The sequence below is a fragment of the Lathyrus oleraceus genome, chromosome 1 (genome assembly GCF_024323335.1).
Source record: "Lathyrus oleraceus cultivar Zhongwan6 chromosome 1, CAAS_Psat_ZW6_1.0, whole genome shotgun sequence".
In the NCBI taxonomy this organism is placed as follows: domain Eukaryota; kingdom Viridiplantae; phylum Streptophyta; class Magnoliopsida; order Fabales; family Fabaceae; genus Lathyrus; species Lathyrus oleraceus.
Window position 1 is genome coordinate 9,218,704 of NC_066579.1, and position 16,784 is coordinate 9,235,487.

The 16,784-nt window shown below is 32.6% G+C and overlaps 1 protein-coding gene and 1 pseudogene across 2 annotated transcripts; one reads left to right on the top strand and one right to left on the bottom strand.

Annotated features, from left to right (window-relative positions):
- Positions 1-6,036: 6,036 nt before the first annotated feature.
- Positions 6,037-9,383, bottom strand: LOC127122450 (uncharacterized). 2 transcript variants are annotated; one of them, XM_051052851.1, is made up of 7 exons: positions 9,215-9,383; positions 7,154-7,266; positions 6,946-7,008; positions 6,747-6,794; positions 6,552-6,605; positions 6,384-6,438; positions 6,037-6,262 (listed from the first exon to the last, which is right to left on the bottom strand). In XM_051052851.1, exons 2-7 carry the CDS (start codon positions 7,241-7,243, stop codon positions 6,222-6,224), a joined length of 351 nt encoding a protein of 116 aa, XP_050908808.1. In that variant the 5' UTR covers positions 7,244-7,266; positions 9,215-9,383; the 3' UTR covers positions 6,037-6,221. The 2 variants fall into 2 exon arrangements, with proteins under 2 accessions (XP_050908808.1, XP_050908764.1); XM_051052807.1 differs by having other exon boundaries at positions 6,037-6,265.
- A 5,427-nt stretch (positions 9,384-14,810) lies between these two features.
- On the top strand, positions 14,811-15,836 carry LOC127087067 (uncharacterized; annotated as a pseudogene).
- The last annotated feature ends 948 nt before the right edge of the window (positions 15,837-16,784 follow it).

Genomic DNA, 16,784 nt, shown 5'->3' on the forward strand with positions numbered 1-16,784 from the left:
CTGAATAGTTTTACTAGCAAGGACACCGTCCCTCCTAAAGCATAATATGTTTTGGCGAGTGCCCTTTTAGTAAAACTGTTAGGGACGTGAATGTAAAATTTGACATGATCATAAAACAAAAAGTAGTTTTTGGTTGTTTGCAAGTCGCACATGCTCAAGATTTTCTCATTGCTATTACTATTGATGGGTAGGCCAACACATGTCATCGGTTGAGTACCGTACTATCCTAAGATACCTCTTTAAGATTCTTTTATTTTCTATTGACGAGGTTTGTCTTGTTTGTTGTAAGGCGTGTTTGGATACATTTGGAGAACACACGATTCATTGTAGGGAGCTTACAAGCTTCAAATATCGATATGACCTTGTTAGGAATGTCATGTCTGATATATTTCGGCTAACCGAGGTATCTGTGAAGAAAGAGACACTTGTGAATTACTTGATTGACCCACATGAGATGAGATCGACACTTAAGCCAACAGATGTTTTGGTGTACAGGTGGATAAGTGGGAAACATGCTTATGTGGACTTGACTTGAGTTTCTTCACTAGTGGGACTAAGGACTGATGGTTTTAATGTGGGAGGGACAACTCTCAAAGATCCTTCAAGTAAAGTGTTCAAACATGAGAAAGCTTGTCCCGACAATGCTTTCATACCTTTTGCCTTTGATACTTTTGGTTTTCTAGCACTAGAAATAATTGATCTTTTACAGAGAGTCTAAATGCTTATGAATAAAAATGTTGTATCTCCTAGGTCTATGAATGTAGTTTTTAAGAGGATTGGTTTTGACATCCGAAAAAGAGTAGCGGCGCAACTTGTTACCTGTTTGCCTTTTATTTATGTATAAAATTTATTATATTAAAAGTGAATAAAAGAAAAATTAAAACATGTATTTAATCGATTAAAAGTTTAAAATGCTCATAGAATGTTACCTTTTTTAGTCATATTTTTTTCTATATAAATGAGACTTCTCCTCATTTCAAAATACACCAATTTTCTATATAAAACTCCTCACATATCTTTTTATTACTCATAATTTTATAAATATATTTTTCATTGGAGTTTCCTTAATGTCGAGAGAGTGAAAATTTTCATTTGAGAGTTGTGATGGTGTTGTAATGTAATTGTTTATTTAAGAGTACAGTTTTCTTGTGATATTTTTGTAATAGGTTTGAAGGTTGCAAGCTAAACGTGTAAAAAACTTGGTTTAAGGTTGTTGAGTTGAACCTGTGTAAAAGCTATAGGTTATTTCTTTAAGGTTGTTTGAGTTGATCATATGCAAAACTTCAACGTTATTTATGTAAAGTTGTTGGATTGATTATGTGAAAAACTCAAGTTGTTTGCGAAAAGTTCTTAGGTTGAACCTGTGTAAAAGCTCAAGTTTGTTTTGGTGGAAATCTTAAGAGAAAACTCATGGGGACTGGAGTAGACCACAAATAATCTCTAGTGTGATCTTTCTATCTTTATCTCTTTCTATTTTTGACATTTATTTTAATCCTCATTTGATTTCTCTATCTCTTCTCATTTATTTTATTTTGATACTTTATCTAGTTATTTCTCTCTTCTAACATAACATGTCTTCAAATCAAAACAATTTTATAAATCGGTTTTTGAAATCCCAATATCACAGTTCACCCCTATTGTATTTGGAGTCGCTTGTTCAATAAGTGACATCAAAATCTAACTCATGTTATTAGATTAATCGTTTCAATAGATAGGGATTATTGGTTCAAAGAGTATATTCATCTAGATCCCACATTGAAAAGTATGAAGGAAAAAAGAATTGGAGCATTATAATAAATAGAAAGAATTAGTTTGAGTATTATTTACCTCAACAACTCTAGTCGTGTGAGTGTAATGTAATTTGGGTAATTGTGTGTCATATGAGAATTTAAAAAGGGTTTATAATTTTCTTTTTGAAAATTTGCAGTTGTATGAGACTGTTTGCAATTTTGTCTTTGTAAAAATTAGAAGATGAATAATAAATTTGTAAGTTTTGTTTATTATTATTTTTTGCTTCTTTTTCTATTTTGTTGGTGTGCTTTTGCGTGTATAAAGATTTATTTTTCCTATTTTTCAGACATGAATGACTTCAAATGATTTACTAAATAGACTTTCATCCTTCAATAAAGAAGACTATGTTTATGGAAAGAGAATAAGATAATATTTATAGAAGGGGTGAATTATGATATATGGACTTTTATAAAAAATGTTCCTTTTGTTCCCACACATCTTGTTGATGATGTTGTGAAAAATAAACCTAGGAAAACTTGAACTAAAGATGATAATAAAAAAGTGCGATACAATTTGAAGAAAAAACAATCATCACTATTGATTTGGACATGGATGAGTTCTTGCGTGTTTCACGTTGTAATTTTGCAAAATAAATAAATTGAAAAACACATGTACTTCCCATGATGGTACTGCCGAAGTAAAAAGGGCACGAACAAACACATTAATCCGAATACAAATTATTTAAAATGAAACTAGAAGAAAATATTTTAGACATGAAAAAACATTTTATTCACATCGTAAATCATATGATAATTCTTGATAAATTTTTAAAAAATGAGGATTTGATTATAAAAATTCTTAGACGCTTAAACCGCAAAATTAGAAACCTAAAGTCATTGTGATTTGTGAATCTAAGGATTTGTATTCTATGAATTTGACTATATTGTTTGGAAAGTTGTAAGAACACGAAATGGAGCTAAATAAGCTTGTTGAGGATGAAGAAGGAATAAAAACAAGAAAAGTCTTGATCTAAAAGTTATAGACTTGGAGTCAGAAGATAAAAATTTCTAAAGTGAAAGTGATGAAGATATGAATCTCATATTTCACAAATTTAAGAAATTTTTAAGATAAGAAAAACAAAACCATAGAATTCCACAAGTAAAGTAAAGAAAGACCAAACTTCACTTTAATTTGCTTCCAGTGCGGAAAGAAATGTCGCATAAATTCAGAATGTCCGTGGAATAAAATGAGATATCAAAGATACAAAAGAACACAAAAATATTCAAAAAGAGCTTACATTGTATGAGATAAAAATGAATGGACTCCTCCGATGAATCTAGAAAAAGAAAGAAACCTACTTATGTCCCATGACAAACCACAAATAAAATAAGATAAATTAAGACACATTCTTTCTCCCCCAAAAATCACTATCTCTTCCCTTGAAAAAGAAAATAAAAATTTATTGAAAAAAATAGACAATCTTAAAGAAAAATACAATATTTTAATTCAAAGATCTTTTTCTCATTTTTGTTAAACATATTAAGTGTGAACAATACAACTTTTTGAAAATTAAAATTGAAGATCTGCATAACACACATGATAAATTTATAAAAAAAATTAACTTGAATCTCATTCTAGGTACTCAAAGAGCAACTTATAATAAAGTTGGTCTGAGTTATAAACCTAAAAATAATGTTAATATTTTTAGTAATATATGTCATGTGAATAGGTCTTTAAATGTAATTATTGTAATAAAATGACCATGTTGCTATATTTTGTTTTGTTAGAAAAAGTCATGAAAGAAAAATATTTATTCTCTATCTCATTTTCATAAATAATATCTTGAAAATAAAATGAAAAATATTTTCCATCTATATTACTTCAATGGTCATAATTCTAGTCGAAAACCTAGAGGACCCAAACAGATTTAGGTATTAAAGACCAGTAAATTAAATTGTGATGCAAATATGCTTGAATTGTTAAATTCAAAATATCATTTTGATAGTGATTGTTCAAATCATATGAATGAGTTCTCTGATTTAACTCCTACGAGAGGAGATGTCTCGTCTTATGGTAACATCAAATGTAAATCTATTGGTTTAAGACTATGGGTAAGAGCCATAAACCTATCGTAAAACTGTTTTGATTATTGAAATTTTATAACACATTTACTTAGTATTAAGTAAGTTGTGTGACAAAAGTAATAGAGTTTTGTCGAATTATTTTAGATGCAATGTGTTTAAAACTTCAAATAAAATTCATCATCTTTCTCTATTAAAACTTTTTCGAAAAACTATGAATATATAAGAAATTCATGCACATTATTGTTGACAAACTAACCTCATATATGTTGTAGAGTTAGACTTATTTGTTTCTCTAAATATTGTGATTTTTTTTTACGAAGATAAATATGAGAAAAAACCAAAAGAATGGATAACATTGAAGAATCATCATCTTGACGAACAACATGAGAAAAATCTCAAAAGAGAAAGACATTCTTAAACAGATTAACTGAGAAATGTGAAATGCAAAAAGAAATATAAACTTTACATCAACAAAGACGAGTAAGGTCAAAAAAAGTTTTTCGCTCAACAAACTAATCTCAAAGCTAGACATTGTCATCCGTGGAGAGAAATATTGTCTTATGTCCTGCTTAAAATGTAATTTTATGTGCTCATTTTCCATCTTTTTTGAACAATTCATCCCTTTCATATATGCTATTATTAAGTTCTATATGTTGTTTATTTTTTCCTTTCATTATTCTACCTTTTTATAATGACAAAAGAAGGGGAGTATACTTTTAGAAAGAGAAGTGTATATTCTATTTATTTGTGAGGAGGAGCTTAACAATTCCAAATCTTTTATCTACATTTTTCCTGTTTTACCACATTTCTAAGAGATACATTGTTATTATAAAAGAAAAAGAATGCGATTCTACGTGATGTGCAAGTAATATCTTCCGATGATTTTGACGATGACAATTAAATAAGAAAAATATATATGAAGTCTCGTAAATAAAGAATCAATTATAAAGATAAAGTGTCTAACATTTCAGTTGAAAGAGCTAGATAAAGTTTAAATCAAATTATATACAAAGTTTACTCTTACAAAAGAATTTGAAGTTGTGAAAATGTGAAAGTTCAATTAATTCAAAGATTAGCGTTGTATCTTATTTTTTATAAGTTAATTATAAATGAAGAAAAAATAAAACTATCATATCTTTTTATAAAAAAATTTAAAATCAAATTCATGCACGTGTTTCAACGACTAACAATTTGATCAATTATAAAGTCAAAAATACACTTGTTAATCAATTAAACACTTATTCTAATAAGCATAAACTATAAGTGATGTCGAAATTTAAAATTTTCTTTTTTGACTTAAGCTTATCGATTAAAACATGTATCTAATCGATTTTAATAGATCAAAAATTTAAAAAAGCTCATGAATTGTTGCTTTTTTAAGTCAAATTTTTATCTATATAAAGGAGAGTTCTCCTTATTTCAAAATACATTAAATAAAACTTTTTTCATATCTTTCTATCACTCATTCTTTTATAAAATTATTTTTCACATGTTAGTATCGAGATAATGAAAAGTAAAATTTCATAATGGCGTCGTTCTCTTATGATCTTTTTGTAATAGTTTTCAAATATGCAAGCTAAACCTATAAAGCTTGATTTATAGTTATTGAGCTGAACATAAGTAAAATCTCTTGTTATTTGAGTTAATCTTATCCAAAAAACTCAATGTTATTTTAGTGGAAACTTTTGGAGACTGCAATGGACCACATGACTGAGACCGAAGCAGAATAATGTCTGATATGATTCTTCTATACCTATCTCATTCTATTTATGTCATTTATTTTATTCCGCTGATTATTTCTCCCTCTCTTCTCATTTATTTTATTTCAGCTTTATTTCTGTCTATTTTTCTCTTATAACATAAACTATTTTCAAATCAAAGTATTTTTATAAACATTACACAATTTGTCATTTGTGAGTTAATTCAAGTCATTCCTCGTTGTATCAACAATGTGCACACATGAATAATGAGTTTGACTAAAGATTCAAGCATAAATTACTATTAACAACGTGTTTTAAATTAAAGATGAAAACAAAAATTATGATCCAAAACCAAACATATCAACAACATTTTTGTTTTAATCTTGTTTAATATTTGCCTACTCTATTTTTACATCATGACCACTTTCCATCATTAATTTCTTATTACTTTTTTTTCCTTTTCAAAACTAAGAAATAAAAAAGATGAAGGGATGGGGAAGAAGATTAAAACACAAATCACAGTCACAGAAAGTGTCTACAGCATAGCTGTAGGCCAAATAATTTGTCTTGTGCTAATTAATATGAATACATAATAATAATAATAAGCTTATTTTATTGTTGAAAACAACAAAAAGTTATACCATACCTCAGACTGAGGTATACCAGAACAATAATCAGCACATCATCAAAAGCTTGATTGCTGCTTTTACTCATTGGAAGGTGCATCCTCAGATGGAACACTTCCACCTTCTATAAAAAGAACTTAGTTAGTTTATTGTAAAAGATGCTGAGAAACAGTAGTAGAGAGAAGAGTTGAATCTAATTTAACCTTCTACACTAAAAGCAAGCTATTAAAAGAAAAACATACCTTCACCCGAAGGGGCGTATGGAGATTTCCGGTAACGTGTTTGCTGTTGTGTTGGCTGAAAAACAGAAAAACCAAACAGAACTTTGTCATGCAAATTACAATAAAATGGAAGATACTAGTATGAGTTAAGATTATTATAGGGCGTTTGGATGATAAGCACTTTAATACCTGTAGTTTAGGCCGAAGAGCCTCAAGTGGTCCCTTAGGCTTACCGCCGCCTTGCTGTTTCACATGATGACACAAGGAAAAGTGTGAGATAGTTCAATAGTATTATCATTGCAGATCACGGAAAATAGAGGCTTGTTCAAATTCTGTTATCGATTCAATATAAGCAACTATTGCAAAGGTTTTTTCCAGAAATACCTTTCCCAATGCCCAATCTGCAGAATCGAAGTAAGCACGCTCATGGTCCTGGCACAAAAGTTAAATGTCAAATGAGAAATCAAATTAAGACTTCTATCACCAAATATCCATGTGCATTGCATTGACCGCCTTTCTTGATTTCATAAACTTTGTTGTAAACAAATAAACACACAAAAATCTGCATTTTTGTATGGTGTACCTTTGAAATAAGTGGCGGTTTTTTGGGAATCATTCCTCCATATTTTTTCTTTAAAGTTTCCTCCTACAAGGTTTATGAATTCGTGAGTAACAAAGTTGTAAAAATAATCATTTGGAAGTAACAACTACATAGTAAAGATAATTATCTAATCCAAAGCCAAATTTAACTTCTAATTTAAGCATGCAAGAAAGCGAGATCCATAAACAACCTGCTTCTGGGGCGATGGCATGTTAACTGAACCACCAGATGCATCCACATCCATCTGTCCAAGTTCTTTGTTATCCTCTATGTTTGACATGTGATCCTTTAGAACGTAAAATACTGCAAATGCAACAGATCATGTTAGCAGAAAATTTTCAAGTAGGTAGCATGGTTGATTCGCTAAGGGATGCCGAAGGTCCAAGGTTTGATCCCTGGAAACTAACATAACCCCTAAGCAAAAAATTCTCAACTGCACAAACTACAACATTTGTGAATAAGTTCTAGAATCTAGCAATAGTTTGAATTTAGAAAGCTCTTTAGAATTCAAAGTAAAGAAAACATCAAAATCTAGTAATGAGAATAAATTGATATATGTAAAATGAAGAAACCACACATCTCAACAAAAAAAGAAAGACCTTCATAAAAAGTACAACAAAGTCAAACAAATGTACGTTCAAACAAATTCAAAATCCTAAAAACTGTGCAACAATACCGGTTACAATTTACATACTGCCGAACTTCCGTAAATCAATTAATGCCCTTAAACATGTAATCAGAATTTTGGTTTACAGGATAAAAGAGAGGCAGCAGAAACTTCAGCTGAAATTTTGAGTCAACTTGTATTGTACTGCTTACATTCAGATCAATTGGACATAAATCTTTCTAAGAAAATAATCCCGTGTCGTCATTTAAACATAATCATGTGGTATAAAGAAAAATAAATAAAGGAAACCAGTCAAAGTGCAAATTACGGCTGTTTTGTTTTAGATTCCATTTTACCAAACTTTGCTAATATTTCATTTTACCAAACTTCGCTTCCCCGTGTCACGAAAAAAAGAAGAAGCAACCAACTATCCTAATCAAAAGTAAAGGACTTTCTAATGAACAACGCTGCCTTGAAGAAATGTTGTCTAGCTTACAAGTGATATACTACGTCTATGTTTGGTTATACAATGGAACTATAAGAACTGATTTTTGCTTCATGTGTTTTTCTACTGAAAATACAAATTATTGATGAATGATTACTGTAAGGAAAAACTAATTATCCGTCCAAACCCTCGTTTGAGTTAGAGGTAATAGAAAGTAGCTTTTGCATCCAATTGATAAATTTAAGTTTAAGTTATTTCTGTCAAGCCTTATCCTAGTAAAATTATAATGATTGAATACTGTCTGACAAAACTGACTTTAAGCCCAAACCTCCGTTTGAGTAGAGTAGAGGTGATAAAAAGTAGCTTTTGCATTAGGTTCATAAAGTTGCTCATAAATTTATGGAAGTTTTATATCAAACTTTCTGAGAGTATAAAGAAAAAATATAAAGTGGAATCGGCTATATGGATCAACTTTCGCCATAATGTTCTATCCAGGATCATGCTTCGATCCAAATCGTTAATCTCGAGATCTTTCTTAGTAACTTCTCTTATAGTTTTTTTAGATCTCCCTCTTCCTCTAGTTGTGTGACTTCTCTCGATCTAATCTACCCTCCTTACCAGAGAGTTTTCTCCCTATATACCCAATCTAAATCTATTTCTACCCGAACACTCTCTCTATTATAGTTCACTTCAAAATCAATTAAAAAACTCACTTTTGATAAATGCTAGCTAATATTGCAAATTTGCAATTAAGCTAGTCTGAAAAAGAACAACATGATTCTATGGTTTTCCAATAAGTCAAAAACTCATTAGGCACAAGCACAAAAAGTCAAAAACAGAAAATTCATTACATTTATACAATAAAGTAGCAAAATCAATATGCAAGTTCACTACCATACTCATAAAATCAACCAAGATAAGAATTCTATGCATAGGAACACACATCTGAACATTAAAAAAAAACAGATTTTTTTAAAGCTCAATCCCAAAAAAAACTCTAAAGCCTCTAAATTCACTGTGGATATCAGGAAAAACCCAACAAAAAAATAAAAAATAGAAAAATTAATTAAAAGAAAAAAAAACAGAAAATTGATAATAGGGTGGAATAAAACAAAATTGAGGTTTGAAACATAGAAAGAGTAGAATATGAAGATCAAGTTGAAGGAAAATGAAAGAAGAGGATCGAAGTAACAACTCACCGGAGCGGTGGGGCCACAACCGTGATGAGCGGAGCACCGAACGTCCGGTCGGTGTTCACCTCTCTCTCTCTCTAATTCTTCTCACTTTCTCTCTCTATCTGTTTGCGTGTTGTCTCGGTCTTGGATCCCATTGTTTTTTACAATCACTTCAATTATTTTTTGTTATTTTATTCCTTTCATTTCCTTCCATTTTTTAAATAAAGATATAGGATTAGAAAAAGTGTACAAGTATTAAGAACAAAATATAAGTGTAAGTATATAAAGAATTCTTACAAAAATAAATTTTGTAATTTACGCCGATAATCAATCAACGACTTGTATTCTATCAAATTATTGTTTCTTAATTTTTTTTTAGTTTTCACCATCATTATCCGGTTCTAATATCAAATTGATCAGTTCTAATATCAAATGGTTTCAATTCTCTCTCGATCGCAGTTGTGGGGGATTGAATTGTCCTCCCTACCAAATCCAACATCAATCATTACTAAACCAACTAACGACTCGTACAGTGTGAAATCATTTTATATCATGAGTGCATATTCATTACACTTTTTAAAAATATTTTACCAAACATGTATGAGAAATGTCGGGATGGGTTTGAGTGACTTTAGTTTGGGAAAGTTACGGTATCTTTCACTCAACATCCACCATTCAATTAATCCAGCGTTCTAAGTAAAGCCACGTGTTTTTTTTCATAAAAAATATACAAATCAAATAGAAACAAGAAATGGGAAGATCGATACCCACTTTTGAAGACCATATTTATTCATCTCGTCGTTTCCACCATTGTGCATTCTGTCACTATCTCACATCGATGTCATCATTATGCTCACCATCGTTGTCTCCTCTCACCACCACCGTTCCCATGTTCGTCGTCACTGTCTCATATCATCGTTGTCGTTTCGTATCGCTGCCGCCAACGTCATAGTTAATGTCAAAGTCGTTCGTCACTTTGGTTGATGTAACTCCTTTTCAATGTTATAGTTTCTATTGGATTGACTGCATGTAGCAAAACAACATCTCGTAAAAGTGTACAACTGTTCAATACTGGTCTAGATTGCTAAAGTTGTATTAATAGCATATGTTGGGCGCGATGCTCCAGCATGTTGGAACGACATTTGGGTCTTGTGCAACAAGCGTCAGATGAAGGTGCGAGAAACACAAGAAATAAGGGGTTTGAATTGGGTTTAAAGAATGATAGTTTTTCACAATCCAAAACAACAACAACAACAACAACAACAACAAACAATTAACATAATGATAAAGAACACAAGGATTTTTATCCTGGTTCGCCATTAACAAGTTTACCTCCAGTCCACCCACTTGGGTGATTTGCCTTTGACAAGGACTTAATCCAATAGTCACACATGATTACAAATGCATGACAACATGTCCCAATTTTCTCCAGGATCTAACCCAACTGATCTCCTAAGAAAACTGACGATCATTGACTCCTTAAGACCAGACCCAACTGGTCGCTTAAGAAGAATTCTCAATAAAAACCTGTTACTAACTTCTCAAGAGTCTGGCCTAACCTCGTCGCTTGAGGATTACAATCAAAATTGTAATAACAGTTTTTATGTTTACAGATGCTTCTCAAAAGAAGATACACAAGTTTATAATCAAGTTCTACACTTAACAAGAATATACAATGATATTTGTTCTAAGTGTATAAGTGTAAGCAACACTTCTTATTTATCTATGAGTGTGAGCGTTGATGTAGTTTTGTGTGCTTCAAATATGTTAGTCTATGTTCTATTCGTCACCTTCTTCAATCTTCAATGTTCTATTTAAATAGATGCAAAATAGATCCATTGGAGGTGAAGATGAAAATATCCTCTAAGTATCTGTTGGAGAAAATCACTTCAAATGAAACACTAGAGTGGTATTGTAGCCTATAGTTGGTGAAGATGATTGAACGTGGAAGACTTATTTTACACAGAGTACAATAATTTACGTAAAAAGTATATCTGCTTATGTACATTTGTCACATTAAATCTTTTGTTGACTTTTGGACAATTTCCATTCAGAGGCTTCTGATATTTGTTATTAAAGTTTGAGTAGCGTTTCCAAGGTCTGACTTCAGAATCTTTTGGTGAGAATTCATAGTCTTTGAATGTTGGGTTTTGAGACTTCAAAAGAAGATAATCATAGCTATATATATTAGATCCAGTCTTGAGAACTTCCATTCAGAATGTTGACTTTGATATATCAAAGTTGACTTGTTTGAATGCTTCATTTCTTTGGTTCAGAATCTAGACATCCTCAAAGTCAGAATTTGTTCCAACTCTTCTACGCACTCAATAAACTGGTTAGAGTATGAAATTGTTCTCTTACATTTCGTTATCATCAAAACTTAAGGATAGTTGTAGAACCAAACTTGTTTCAACACCATATTGTCACATTTTAACATAATATTTTAAGAAGATTCAATTATGTTTTATTGTTATTTGTTTTATCAATATGATTATATGATTTGTGGACAGCTGGAAGATCATATCAGATTTAAAAGATATTTAAATTTGAATATGTAATAAACCAAATCATATCTTTTTGTTGGAGATATTCAAGGAGCAAATCAAATATCCAACAAATCGTGCAAAGATTCTCAACGAAAATAACTGCAGATCCATTAGGAAAAAGCCCAGAGTTATTTTTCTATAAAAGGAGCTCAAACCTACATTGGAAAGCAAATATTCCCATTGAATATCTTAGAGTGCTAGGTATTGTGTCATGTATTCCATGCTAATGCCCTAATATAATTAATGTATGATTTTTATGTACACCTATATGTTTAAATAATTTGGCATAGAAGGTTTGTCCAGTTGAGTTGTAAATTCAACATTGTTGTGTACACCTCTATGTTTCAGTAACTTGACTAAAAGGTTTGTCAAATTGAGTTGTAATATTCAACATTCTTTCATCTTGTAAAGATTGAAGTACATCAATAGGGTTTAGTGATTGTTTTCCCTTGTCACATGTTGTGTAACAGAGAAGAGAGTAGGTTCTCATATTAGGTGGAGGCTCTAAATAGAAACTAATTGAGTAATGCTAGGAAGAGGCATTGAATAACATAGAGTTTGTTGTTATTTGTAACTCTAATTGTACTAAGCTACGGATAGTGAATTTCCTTTATTGGGTTGTACGCTCAGGCCCTCAGATGTAGGTGTAGTCTCACCGAACTGGGTAAACAATTGAATGTGTTCTTTATTGCTTTTCTGCTCCATCATATAGTATTGGTTATTGTAGTGGTTCTGGTGCATATTGTCGAATCGATTGTCAAAGCATCGAGTTCGACATTTGTCCCTTGAGGAACAAAACTTCAATTAGCATTAGAACATGTACCTTAGCCTATTGGGTGAGCTCCAGGGAAGATAAGTTATGCACAAATGGAGACAATGAAAGATGGAGGACTAGTCAACAAAACACATGTTTTTGATGGCACAAATTATGATTATTGGAAGGTGGTGATGTTGGCTTTTATCAAGTCTTTAGGAAGCAAAACTTGGAAGGTTGTATTAAAAGGGTGGAAACAACCAATAATTACTGTTGAAGATGGCACAATCAGTTTGAAACCAGAAATTGATTAGACTAATGTTGAAGATGAGAAAGCTTTTAAAAACTTCAAGGCTTTGAATGTTATTTTTAATGGTTGTGACAAGAACATGTTTAGGTTGATTGGCACATGTTCTGAAGCTAAAAAATCATGGGAGATTCTCAAAACGGCACATGAAGGTACCTCTAAAGTTAGTATGTCAAGGCTACAGCTCCTTACCGCAAAGTTTGAGAACTTGAGAATGAATGAAGAAGAATTAACATGTGAGTTTTATAACACCCGATGTCGAAGAGGGTGGAGAGTGAATGTAACACTCGAGACCGAAGAGGGCGGAGAATGGTCACCGAATTCACATCGAAATGAGAGGGATCCTGAGGTTGTGCATGAATGGGACTGCATGGTTTAAGGAAGGCTTATAAAGATTGATTGGTACTACCTATACCAATAAAATGCATCTTCTTTCCGATAGTCTAACAAATAAGAACTTCATAGTTAAGGAGGTTTGACTTGGAGTAGTATTTGGATGGGTGGATTTTTGAGAAGTTTCCCGTAAAGCATGTGAGTGAGGATTAAGAATGCTGAAAAGATCCGTGTTGATTTATGGGGTCCGTTGGTAATCTTGAAAGCAATCTGAGGCGTTACATGTTTCACATCGCAAGCATATTCATGATTCTCTTCACTAACAGAATCCCCACCATATTAGAATTTTTTACGGTCTTAATGATATTAACAGCAGAAATGGAATCCATGTTAACTTCCACCTCTCTAAACCCCAACTGCAAAGCATACCTCAACCCTTCCAGCACCCTTAACATCCCAGCCACAATTGCACTACAATCTTCTACACACTTAGAAAAACCCCCTAACCATTCTCCTTGATTACCCTGAATCACACCTCCACACCCTGCAATATACATGCTCCATCTGTATTCAACTTAACACAGTTTAATTTCATAGGAATCCAAACTATGTCTTTCATTATGCGCTCCCGGAACACCTTAATTACCTCGAATCACACCTCCACACCCTGCAATGTACATGTTCCATTCGTATTCAACTTAACACAGTTTAATTTCACAGGAATCCAAACTATATCATTCATTATGCGCTCCCAGAACATCACTTTTCTGTTTGCTAACATCGCATGATCATATTCATGTTTAAGTTGTGAAATATACTACGAAGGATTTATTGGCCGAAAAAAGTGCTCACCATGTATTTCTTTATTCCTCCAAGTCCAAATGCTATGACAAACAATTGCCCAAATGTCATTCCAAGAACCTCCATCTTTCCACTCCTCTAGGTTACATATAAATAGTTTATTTAACTTATTTATTAATTTATTAATGTTATATTAATTTTGTTTTGAATAGTAAAATAATATTATTAAACATCAAAATAATTATCTTATTAAGATAGAAGACAACTAATATTAAAAATATTCATGATTCATATAATTTCTCTTAATAATATTAATTTATAATTATAGTAATAATAATATTTCTTGACTAAATAATAATAATAATAATATTCTATATAACTTCACTAACTATATTAATTATTCAAAAAATTATTATTAATTATTATTATTATTATTATTATTATTATTATTATTATTAATTTGATAATAATTGTTAAGAGTCCCACATCGGATAATATATGTGATAGAATAGAATATTTTGTTATAATTAGTCATAATTAGTTTCATATAATTATGTTGTATCATAATTAGATAGTTGACCAAATGTTACACATTGATGTATATATATTCTATTCAGATCAATGAGAAAGACACTATTTCCATTATCTTACATGGTATCAATCCTAACCGATCCTTTTCTCTAAAAAAAAAAAGCAAACGCATAAACGCGTTTCTTCTTCTCCCTCATTCAGTCCTCTGCCGCATGCTTCTTCTCCCTCCTTGAAGTCTGTCGCCGCAACAAGACTACCGTACTTTGTACCACCATCGCCGAACACGAGAACCACCTTATTCTCTCGCCTTCCGCCTCTGTTCGCGCCGCCGTCGTCGCACCTGCAGCCATGTCTGAATCAGACCATTCAGAACACAGTGACGCCGATACCCATAAATCCGCCGTTGATACCCACAAATCCGTCGATACTGGTGATTTCGGCCAGCCCAAGAACACCACGTTTCAAGGTTCTAAATAGGAGTTTCATCCCGCACTTGTCGTCTCCAATATTAGGAACCACATTCTTATTATTCTAGAGAGGGAAAAAGATCAATATGGTACCTGGGCCGAGCTTTTCCGCATCCATGCTCGCTCACATCGAGCCCTGCATCACATCGTTCCATCTATCGAAAAAGAGCCACCAGCCATTACCGACGCCAACTATGAACAATGGTCCACTCTTGATGCCACCGTTCTTCAGTGGATCTATTCCACTATTTCTACCGATTTGCTTACCACTATTCTAGAACCCAACTCCACTGCAATAGAAGCATGGAATCGCTTGGAAGATATTTTTCAGGACAACCAAAATGCTCGAGCTGTCACTCTTGAGAAAGAGTTTTCTAACACTCGTATGGAGGATTTTCCCAATGTCTCAGCTTACTGTCGGTGTCTTAAGATGTTTTCTGATCAGTTGAGAAATGTCGGCTCCCCTGTCAACAGTCATTGTCTGGTCCTTCAACTGATCTCTGGTCTCCCAGAAGCTTACTGCAGTGTTGCTACTTTTATTCGCTAGAGCAACCCTCTTCCGGCATTCTATCAGGCTCGTTCCATGCTCACTTTGGAAGAAGACGATATGGATAAGATGGCAAACACAGGCTCTCATACTGCTATGCACACCACTCAGTCGAAACCTACTGAAGACACCTCTCAGCATGGCAACCGCCGCCCCGACAACCGTTCTCGCTCCCGTGGCAACCAGGGTCGCAGAGGGGGACGTGGTAATTGCAGTGCACCTCAATCTGGAGCTCCCAGCGCTCCCTCACCTTGGTCCACTCCTCCTTGGCAACAACAACAACAGTACCCAACCTGGAAACCATGGGGTTGGGCTCCACCACCATGGACTATGCCACCGTGTCCGTATCCCACCTCTTAGTGGATACGCCCTGCCGATCCTCCTAAGCATCCAGGCATTCTAGGACATCGTCCTCAGGTGTATGCAACCTCTACCTCATCTCAGATACTGACAGACATTGAGACCACAATGCACACCATGTCACTCCACACTCCTGACAATCAGTGGTACATGGACACGGGCGCAACATCTCACACAGCCGCATCACAATGTAATCTCTTGTCTTATTTTCCAGTAAGTAATTCAAATCAAAAAGTCATTATAGGCAGTGGCCATGGAATTCCAATTCACGGCACCGAACACACACAAATAACTAGGGGTGTTCGCGATTTGGTTTGGATCGGTTTTGAGACAAAAAATCATCTGATCCAAAGATACAAAGAGCATACGGTTTGGTTCGGTTATTGGATGACAATAAAAAAAAATCCAATCCGATCCGATCCAATTTATACGGTTTACTTCGGTTCGGTTTTATTCGGTTTTTAAACAAACACTACTTCTAAATCTAAAATAATTTTAATTTTAATTTTTTTTTAAATTCTGACAAAAACATTCTCTCTCTCTCTCTCTCTCTCTCTCTCTATATATATATATATATATATATATATATATATATATATATATATATATATATATATATATATATATATATATATATATATATATATATATATAAGAAACCAATTTAATTTTTACATGACCGTGGAATCCGTTGATGGTGAATTTTCCAATATGACACTTCAAATATTAAATTGAATTTTCCTACAACAATTTAATATTTTTTACATGCCTTGATGAATTTTTTGAACAATCAATTTGCATGACAGGAAAACAATTCAATTTAATTTTCCGTCAACAATTGGATTTGAACAAAAGAACAACAATAAATTTAATATAATTTCAATAGAATTGCAATAAAGAATTTAATTTAATTGAATTTAATATACTTTAGAATCTTGCAACAATTCA